At 56.3% G+C, this 9,985-nt stretch overlaps 3 protein-coding genes across 3 annotated transcripts; 1 reads left to right on the top strand and 2 right to left on the bottom strand.

Annotated features, from left to right (window-relative positions):
* Window positions 1-1,035: 1,035 nt before the first annotated feature.
* GMORB2_6915 (PAP2 superfamily) lies at window positions 1,036-2,495 on the top strand (the record flags this gene model as incomplete). Its single annotated transcript, XM_035468880.1, has 2 exons — window positions 1,036-1,216; window positions 1,345-2,495. The coding sequence occupies 2 exons, from the start codon at window positions 1,036-1,038 to the stop codon at window positions 2,493-2,495; spliced, it is 1,332 nt and encodes a 443-aa protein (XP_035321260.1).
* An 802-nt stretch (window positions 2,496-3,297) lies between these two features.
* Window positions 3,298-4,415, bottom strand: GMORB2_6914 (casein kinase II subunit beta; the record flags this gene model as incomplete). Its single annotated transcript, XM_035468879.1, has 3 exons — window positions 3,298-3,873; window positions 4,029-4,274; window positions 4,359-4,415. The coding sequence occupies 3 exons, from the start codon at window positions 4,413-4,415 to the stop codon at window positions 3,298-3,300; spliced, it is 879 nt and encodes a 292-aa protein (XP_035321259.1).
* An 802-nt stretch (window positions 4,416-5,217) lies between these two features.
* Window positions 5,218-8,848, bottom strand: GMORB2_6913 (RAB6A-GEF complex partner protein 1; the record flags this gene model as incomplete). Its single annotated transcript, XM_035468878.1, has 3 exons — window positions 5,218-5,967; window positions 6,106-8,307; window positions 8,375-8,848. 3 exons carry the CDS (start codon window positions 8,846-8,848, stop codon window positions 5,218-5,220), a joined length of 3,426 nt encoding a protein of 1,141 aa, XP_035321258.1.
* Window positions 8,849-9,985: the final 1,137 nt, after the last annotated feature.

Genomic DNA, 9,985 nt, shown 5'->3' with positions numbered 1-9,985 from the left:
CCCTTCCCCTTCCTCTCCTCCCCCCACCACCAAGTCTCCCTTGTCTCAAAAAAAAAAAAAAGTGCTCCTTCTTCTTTATTCTGCCCCAGTTTTTGAGGGAGGGTCTCTCTGAGGGGGGCTGTGAAGTCATGAGCCACACGCTTAAGTAGCTGGATGGTACTGGTAGTTATCGTTACCAGGTAATGGTACTAGCTGACCGGTAAGCGCCCTTCTCTCTCCTCTCTCCATCTTGTTTGAGGTGCAGACCACAAGAGAGAGAGAGAGAGAGAGAGAGAGAGAGAGAGAGACTCGAGACTGAGAAAGATGAAAAGAAGGTACACGTAAAGCCGAGTCGGGACATGAAATCCATGTGTGCTCCGAGGCTGTTTATTAATAACTTTTACCTGGTAATAAGCTATAGCACATCATCCCTACTCGTACCTGTACGAGTACACCGTGGCGGTAACCACGGCGGCCCAGACAGGAACAACAATAGATTACGCAAGCCCTTCTCTCTCTTCTCTTCTCTTCTTTCCTCTCTCTCTCTCTCTCAACTCTCTTTCATGCTGCTGTTGCTGTCTCGCATCCCCGTTTCTTGATCCTGTAACATACTCATCTCTCTCTACCTCTTCTCTCTCCCCCCTCCTGCCCCCCTATCCCTCCCTTCTCATCCCCCCCATTCTCTTCTCTCCAAATTTCACGAGCTTACCCTCCCTTTCGTCCAGCAGTGCGGAGGAGGGCTGACAAGAATAAAAGTGGCCAGGAGGATCGATCGCGCAGAAGGACGGAAAAAGCAAGTCCCACCCACCCACACCGGTGACACAACGCTACATTACGTCTTACCCGCCCTTCTTCTCGACTTTATTCTCTCCTTCATTCATCCATCTCTTCTTCTGCTATTCTCTCCCTCTCCCTCTCCCTCCCCTCCCTTTGATCTATTCTTTAAATCATCTCACAACATATCGACTTCGAAGAAAATAAACCCCGACCGATTCAAACACGGCAGGACCTGGGGTGATATAGACGGTCGCTCTTATGCAACGTCATTATCGCAAGATGTCCCAGAATCATTATATCAAGCCCCCACCGGGCAAGAAGAATGTCACGGCCAAGCTCGTCCTGTCATATGTTTTGGACTGGCTTGTCCTGGCTATAGGTGCTGTCCTGGCCGGTGCATGCTCCAAAATCGAGCCCAACAAGCGACCATTTGCTCTAAATGATCCCAACATCTCGTTGCGTCTCCCTCTCTCTCTTCCCCCCCTGCATCTATCTCTCTTTGTCATATCAATGCAATATAATGCTGACCATTGAATGACGGTTGGTTTTTTCTTCCGTCAAAAGAAAAAAACAGATTCCCAAAGACAGAAGATGAAGCAGTACCCATGTGGCTGCTAGTCGTCCTCATCCTGCTCGTGCCGGCCGGGCTGATCGCCGTGGTGACCATCGTCTTCGTGCCGGGCGCCACGGTCCCCCGAGACACCCCGGCCTCCCTGGTGTGGAGGCGCAAGCTGTGGGAGCTTCACGCCGGCTGGCTGGGGCTGGCCATGTCCCTCGTGACCGCCACCCTGCTCGTCCAGGGCCTCAAGAACATGTTTGGCAAGCCGCGCCCGGACCTGCTGGACCGGTGCAAGCCGGACCTGGACAACGCCGCGCGCTTCGTCGTCGGCGGCGTCGACGTCGGCGACGCCAGCAACCGACTCTACTCGTCCGGCGTGTGCCAGCAGACCGACTCGTCCGTCCTCGACGACGGCTTCCGGAGCTACCCCTCCGGCCACTCGGCCGGCGCCGCCTCCGGGCTCATCTACCTCGCCCTCTTCCTCGCCAGCAAGTTCTCCGTCACCCTGCCCTTTGTCGTGCCCACCGGCGCGTCGGCCGACGCCGCGGCCCACGAAGCTTTCCCCTCGCGGAGCAGCCTCCCTACCGGCGGCGCCGCCGCCGCCGGCCCGGACGCCGACTTCATCGAGGCCAGCCACAACGCCCAGCTGCGCGCCCTCCGCCGCCAGGCCGCCTCCCCGCCCCTCTACCTCTTCGCCCTGGTCTTCATCCCCATCTGCGCCTCGCTCTGGATCGCCGCCTCGCGCTGGTACGACTTCCGCCACCACGGCTTCGACATCATCTGCGGCTACCTCATCGGCCTGGTCCCCGCCTACTTCAGCTTCCGCTACTACCACCTCCCCATCCACCAGGGCGCCGGCTGGGCCTGGGGCCCCCGCAGCAGCGACAGGGCCTTCTGGGCCGGCGTCGGCCACCTGGGATACGTGGGCGAGGACGCCGACCACCCGTCCCCGTCTTCCGCCCTCGGAAATGCGCACAAGAGGCCCTTCACCGGCGATGCCGTCGAGAACGGCCCCGGCGCCGCCGCCGATCACCGTCCCGCGGCCTACGTGTCCGATCACCAGCATCAGTCGTCGATGTCGTACTCCAACGGGTATGCCGGCAGAAACGACGACTACGGGAATGAAGCTGGGGGGTTCCATGATATCGAGATGGGACGCATGAGGAACAACAGGATCTGATGATATATAAGAGGAGGTACATTTTTCTTCCTTTTTTTCTTTATCTTCATCTTCTTTCTCCCCCCTCCCCCTCTCTCTCCCTTTTCAGACTTTTTTTTTCTGCTCTCTTTGCATTTCCTTTTCCCTTCTGATGTCACCACGTCCTTTTCTTCTTCTTCTAATACTATTTCTCGACGTGTTCTGCATTTCTTTTTTATTTATTTCTCCCTCATCTTTTTCCACTCATCACTGGATGTACAATATCGTTCTGTACAATACCATAAACCGGGATACGCAGCGAGTAAGAGGGGAGGGGAAGGCTTGGGAATTCATACACATAGCGCATTGTTTTGATTTGATTCTGTAACGCAAACTACTATCTATACTCGCCATGAACGACCATTCTTTACTTACCTCTCTCTCCTCTCTCGACTTGTCATTGAAGTGAAAAAAAAAATGAACTAGAAGAATAGATCAGCACGACCGGAGATGTAATCAACGAGTTATAAAGAGAAGGGAAAAAACGGCTGTACTGAAACTATATTGAAAAACAAAACAAGAAAAGACATACACAACCAAAACATGTTAAGGAAAAATTCCTCTCTAATGCCCGTAAATCGCCCGAGTCGTATAAATTCAGAAACCCGCATGAATAGATAAATAGAAGACACGAAAAAAAGAAAAAAAAACTCCCGTCATTGTTTCCCTCCATGTCTGATTCTTCTTGTCTTCTTGTCTTCCCAGTATTCTTTGAGGGTATCTTGTCTCTCAATCACCTTTTTTATTCTCTTCTTTTGTTTGATTGGATGGAAAATGCGCCGTCTTACTCGGCAGCCCGTCCGTGCAAGAGTCTGCTATCAATGGGCTGAAAGTCTGCAGCATCCTGGTCGGCAACGATGGCGACAGCATCACTCGGGATATTAGCATCCTGACTGGCGATAGCGGTAGCAGCAGCAGTGACGCCGGTCGCCTCGTCATCTTCGTCGTCGTCGTCCAAGTCCTCCTCTTCCTCGGGATGGTCGCGAAATCCCGTCTCGATCTCGAGACGCCTGAGACGGCGACGCATGCTCTCCCGCTTGGATCCCTGCCAGCGGACCAGCGAGGCCGCCGCGTGCACCTTGAAGCCGTAGACCCGGGGGACGTAGCGCTCGGCGGAGCGGGCGGGCATCAGGGTGGGGTAGACCTGGAAGAGGATGTTGTGGAACGAGGTGCCAAAGTAGGCGCCGTCGATGGCGGCGTGGCGCGACGATTTCGGGTTGTAAATGTCCTCGCAGCGCGCGCAGTACAGCTTGACGGGTTTGATGTTGGGGATGTCGGAGAGGCCCATGGGGAGCAGCGGGTGGGAGTGGCACATGACGCGTGGGCACTTGCCAAAGTCGGCCTTTTTGTACTTGTCGAGCTGTTTTCCATCCTTCGTCAGCTTCTTTCTTTCTTGCCCTGGCACCTTTCTCTCCTTCTCCTTCCTCTTCGTCCTGTCCTGCAACGACTGCAAGACGAGAGACGGGTAGAGAGATCGGGGGAGCGTGCGAGGCCCAGGGAAGAAAAAAAACATACCATCTTGGCCAGGCCTCGTGTCGTGACAATGTACCGAGCATGAACAAGCCCATACAAGTGACGGGCAGACTTCTCAATCGTCTCGCGCATGTCGTCATCACAGTCGAGGTCGAACACGTCCGTCACTAGATCGAGCGCATACTGGTAGTATTGAACCTCGGTGTTGAGCCCCGTCAGGTTGAACCTGTCCGTCAGGTAATCCTCGTCAATCTCGCAGTAGTATTCGTTTCCACGAGACGAGATGAACTAGACAGTTTCATCACAATGTCAGCGTCCTCATCCATTCCCCTTCCTTTCCTTCCCATCCCAGACCAGATAGAAGAAACTCACCCAGTCTCGCCAATAGCTGGTGTAGTCGCTATCGGAATCGCTAACATAGTCCTCCATGTTGGTCAAGTCAACCGTGCTACTCTCTTCTCCTCTTTCTTTCCCTTTTTTTTCCCTCCCTTTTTTTCTTCTTCCTTGTCTCTCTGACTAACTGTCCAGTAACCAGTCGTTGATAGTTGTCAGGAGGAGCGTGCTCTTTTTTCTTAATAAAAAGAAAGGAGAAGAGCCCTTTTTCCTGTTCACCCCTTCTTCTTCCGAAGCAGAGGTTGTGTGTGTCCAGAGGGCGAAGGAAGAAAATGAGAGGCTGGAGTCTAGCCACGCGTCGTCGTCGTCGTCGTCGTCGTTGTCGTCGTTATTCGAAATAGAAATTTTGTGCTTTTCCGGAAGGGTTTTCGCAAATCAACTTGACGAAGATGGAACCTGCCTGGCTAGCCCGGGTGTATTGCAGAGGATAATATGGGGGGATGCAGCAACGTCGTCAAAGTTGGTGGGGGAGGTTTCCCTTGGTTCCCCTCCCTCAGCTCAAAGCGTTCCCCACTGCCTGTCTGCGGCGTAGCGCGCTATCTGAGATAGACCCTGAGTCAGCATTTTTTTTGTTTTATTTTATTTACCTTGCTCTCATTCCTTCCCTCTCGCCTAACGTCAATCACCTCTCTGTCCCGTCTCGACCGACGCATACGCAAGTGCTGTACTTCTTCTTAAGAGTATACATAAATACAGTATTCTTTCTGAGGAACCTTGAAGCTTTTGGGGGGGAATAGTTATTCTTGATAAGTCTGCTCCGAGAGCAGTGTTGATGCTGCGCATCGACATGTATTATATATATCCTCTGCCTCCGCCTCTGTCGCCGACATCCCAATCCTCACCCCAGCGTGTTAGTCGACGAGCTCAGACTGACGCCGTCACTGGCAGACCGTCTATCCGTCTCCTCATCGCTCGTTCCCGTGGTACTACCGGCGCCGCTGCCTCCACCACCGTTGTGCCTGGTCCAGCGCGCCATCCTAGCCGACGGAATCTCCAGCCTGCTGATCGTACTGTCGTGATCCAGCCGCCCATCCTTGTTGGCTGCCTTGAAGGACGCGTTAGCCATGTCCATGACCTCGCGGAGAACCTCTCCCGTGTTGTCCATAGCGACCAGGAACCGTGCCAGCTCCTTGCACAGATCCCAGTCTCCTTCGTTCATGGCCCGGGTCAAGAGGCGCACCGGCTGCTCGGCCGTGGCGTCCAGCTCGTCCAGCGTTTGCAGCACGATGAGGTACCCGCCCGCCGTCTTGAGGGACCCCCGCTGCAGGGACTCTTCGAACAGCTCCTGCGCTGGGGGCAGATACGCGAACAGTGTCTTCCACTGCCGGGCCTCCGTCTTGCGCGTGCACTGGAGCACCACGTCCAGATACTCCTTGAAGGTCGACAGGAGAGATAGTACCCTGGGCAGGACGGCTTCTTCTGGCGGTGGGGACGTATCGGCCTCCTCGTCCAGGACCGTGTGCAGGAGCATCTCCAGCGCGTGGGGCAGGTACTCGAGGTCTTTGTACTCCTGCGACAGCTTGGTTGCCTCCTCGATTCGCTTTTGTTGCAGGTAGAATCGCAGTATGTCGGGCAGTACGAGATGAGTCTAGGATTATTGTTAGTCTCGAAATTCTTCTCCCCCCCTCTTTTTTTTTTTTGGGTTTGGTTTTGTTTGTATTCCATCTTTTGTTTTATTCGGTCTGATTTGGTTGTGGACGGATGAAGAGGAGAGAATACTGCTCACCCTGATAGCGAAGTGGAAGAAGGAAAACGTCACATCCCGCCGCTGCACAAGATCCGACTCAACACCCAGCACAACCCCCTTTGTCAGCAGGATGGACAGCGGGTAGAAGTCGACGGGCACCGACACGGCAGGTGGCAATTCTTTGGCCTGCTGCTCCCCGGACACGGCGTCGAGCACATCGTCGAGGCGGGTCCAAGCCTTGAGCTCCATGCCGTCGAAGACCCACAGCGATTCCCGCAGAGCTCCCGCGCGCGAGGGGAGGGACGAGGAAGATGAGCCGCTCTTCCTGTCCACCACGCCACCCTGCTGGCCGATGTTGAGGAGGGGCTGGTCCCGCATGCTGGCGTAGTACTCGACGTTCTGCGCGATGACGCGCATGTCATACTTCAGCTGGCCCTGCTCGTTGAGCGAGGGCCGCAGGAGTACGAGCTTCCCGTCGACAAGGAAGATGACCGACGCGACGGCCACGTCCTGCGACGGGTCGCCGTCGACGAGCTGACTCTCGGGGAGGACCCAGCTGAGGGCGCGCACGCGCGCGGGGGATCGGACGATGCCGTGGAAGGCAATCTGGCCCACCTGGACTAGGCGCATCGTCCCGTGGTAGGGTGTGAAGATGTAGTGGTACAGCAGGTTCTCGTAGGTGTAGACCAGGAGGGAGTCCTCGCCCGAGATGGTGATGAGAACCACGGGGGCAGAGATGCGTTCCCGGTGGAGTACCTGGGAGGCGTCTAGGGCCGACTCGCGTGAGAAGAGGCGCACCTCGTAGGTCCGATTGCTCTCCACGGCCGCCACGAGGATGTGCTGGTACCAGCACATGCCGCCCCGGACCTGGAACTCGTCCTCCATGCCGTCGTTGGCAAATGTCTTCCAACGCCCGCTGTTGACGCTGTAGTGTGCTAGCCCGCGGCGTCCTGCGACGGCGACGTACCGTCCGTCGGGGGATATGACCGTCTGCTTGATAGGCCACTGCCGCAGGAGGTATGTGGCGGGGATCTTGGTCGTATGCCACAGGAAGGGCTCGGCCGAGATGCTGGTCAGGTCGGGCAGGTCGTAGCCCCGGTAGACCATGACACTCGTAGGGGTCTGGAGGACGGTGCGCAGCACGTTGGCCTCATTGTAGCACCCCGCCACGGCGCTCTTGGCCATCTCGAGAGACCAGATGGCCTCGTGCTTCGGGCCAATCATGAGAATCTCGGAGCCGCTCCCTATCCATGACGCGCCCCGGATGCCGCGTAGCCACTCCTCGCCGTTGTTGGTCGACAGCCTCTCCTCCGCCGAGAAGCTGTTAGTGCCGAGCTTCCCAAACATGGACCACGTGGACCAGCCCTTTTCGAATCCGGCGAATAGGCTATATCCGTCAGGGGAGTAGCTCAGCGTCGTGAATGAGCCCGAGGAAGAGGCCGACGTGGGGATGTGGTGCGTGTGGGAAAACGGGACGTGGCCCTCGTAGTCCCTGACCGTGTAGACCTGGACGCTGCCGTCGCAGCAGCCGACGGCGATGAGGGAGAATCTCGCATTGATGATGGCTCGAGAGGCATTTGACGAGGCATCCTTGGGCACGTGGAAGCAGTGACCCTTGAAGAGCCGCTTGGCGTCGGCCTCGGTGACCTTGTCCGGGTCCTGCGGGGGGCGGCACCTCTGGACGGCGTATGCGCGTCCGTCGCTGGTGATCCAGGTGTGCAGGTTCATGGGGCGGTCATGGGTCATCTCGAGAATGGTTGCCTTCTTCTCGACCCAGCCCGTGCGGCTGATGATCTCGGTCCTGGTCTGGCTCCCGCTGCTGTCGGGGCTCCAGCGGATGCACTGGACGGCGGCGGGCTTCGTCGTGGCGACAATCAGCTCGTCGTCGAGGGCGAGGGCACACTCAATACCGGCGTCGACCTTGATGACCATGCGGAAGCGTACGCTGATGTCCCGGATGCCCGAACCTTCCCCCGGGCCCCAGAGGAAATCGTCGGGCGCCAGGCCCTGCTGGCCGGGCACGAGGCACTGTCTCCGGCGCTGGACGTTGTGGTAGTTTGTGAAGTTGGGCCTGTAGACGCGGGACTCGCCGTCTGTGGCTATCGAGTAGGTGATGAGGAAGCCGTGGCTCGTGTGGACGACGAGGATGGCCGAGTCCGGGCGGAGGAAGAGGTCGACATTTTCGCCGTACAGGTGGAGGGAGGATTGGGAACGTACGACGACGGCGAGGACTACGGTCGGCTGCGGCGCACTCGTCAGTCAGATGCCATCCCTCTCTGAGCCGCACTGTGATGTGAGGGGGTCTTACCTTTGTCTGCCAGACGGTAATGGATGTGGTGGTGATGACGGCAAAGATGTGGCCAGACCTGGACACACGGAGGGCCAAGACGGGATCCTTGACGGGGACCCTGCTGGTGACGACCCTGGAAGTCTGGGAGGGGAATCGGCCGGCCTCTTCACCGTCATCGACGGATTGGAGAGCAGGTGTAAGGGGCGTTACGGGAGTCGTAGGGACCTGAGGGGGGTTGAGCCGATCATCGTCGCCAACGCCAGGGCCACCGGCAACGGCTACGCGGGGATGGAGAGCTCCCTTGGGAGGGGACGTGGCGACTTCGGGACCGAGTCCAAGGCCGATGCAGGGCCCTGTGGGATCCGGAGGCTGAGGCTGGTGCTGAGGTTGAGGCTGATGCTGGATGCCATCGTCGGACTCGGTAAGCCTGATGCTGGGGCTCTGGCTGCTGCTCGTAGCATAGATGCGCGGAGTTGCTATCGGCCAGTACATTACGCGAACGGGGTGGCTCTCGGCGCTTCAAGGATCGTGGTCAGGTAGGCGCTGGCTCTGTCATTTCTTATGCAGGGCCTGTTGTCGTCACCTGGTCGAGTGCCATGAGGATGTTGGGATGCTTGAAGGGAGAGGGACTGGCGGGGGGGGGGGGGGGGGTTCTAGTGGTTTGTGGTGATTGTACAGATTACAGGCGAGTGAGTGTTATTACATGTATGTATCAATACTTCAAGTATTAATATTACGAGGTGACGACTATATGTGCATATGGATGGACAACCCGGTGCATAAATCATAAATAGACATACTTCGGGCGTCTGCCTCATAGGCGCACCCTGTTTTCCCTTCACACTGCCCAATGGGGTGTGCAAATTACATAAGTCTCGAGGTAGCAGCAGTTCGAGCAAGGCCAGTAATCAGTATCTAACGCTCTTCTTTTTCGTCACATCAACAACAATCAGGTGATCCAATTGAGGGAGAGAGATACACACAAGTAAAACGCATCTCTTCTACGATTTTTTCGACATTAGACCGCGTCGAAACAACTCCCTCTATAAGAAAAGGTAGAAATCAGCCACTAATAAGACCGCTAGATTCCACACACCAAGACCACTAGAAATCAACCACCAAAAGACCGCTGAAGATTCGCACACAGGGCCACAACAGTGCTGGGACGCTAAAGGCTTACGTAATCCATAGCGACGGGACCTCCGTTGTGGTGACGTCCTCATTCAGCAGATTGAATCTCCAGCACCAGCATCAGACTCGGCATTGACAATCAGAATCAGCATTTGAGCCCTGACGGCTCTCAGATGTATCTCCCCGCGAGACTGACCTATAATTGGGCACAGAGATACGGCAACTACGAGAAATGTCAGAGTATAGCCAAGCTCTGCTGTAGCTCCGTTACTGGCACGCAGACGCCGAGTTGTGGCGCTTGGCAGACGAGGCAGATTACGTAGCGGGAAGGCATTGACTGGATAGGCAATCCATTCGATTTACCTGCGGAACGCCTGACAAGTTCCCATGAAAGTCCCTCTGCTGACTCTCCAACTCTTCGCATGTCCACCAACTGGCAAACACATTGCCAATCAATTCCCTCCAAGGTTCTCACGTTGTTGTCCACTGCGCTCCTAG

This window comes from Geosmithia morbida, assembly GCF_012550715.1.
Source record: "Geosmithia morbida isolate 1262 chromosome Unknown scaffold_7, whole genome shotgun sequence".
NCBI lineage: Eukaryota > Fungi > Ascomycota > Sordariomycetes > Hypocreales > Bionectriaceae > Geosmithia > Geosmithia morbida.
This window is presented reverse-complemented; position numbering and strand designations above follow the sequence as displayed.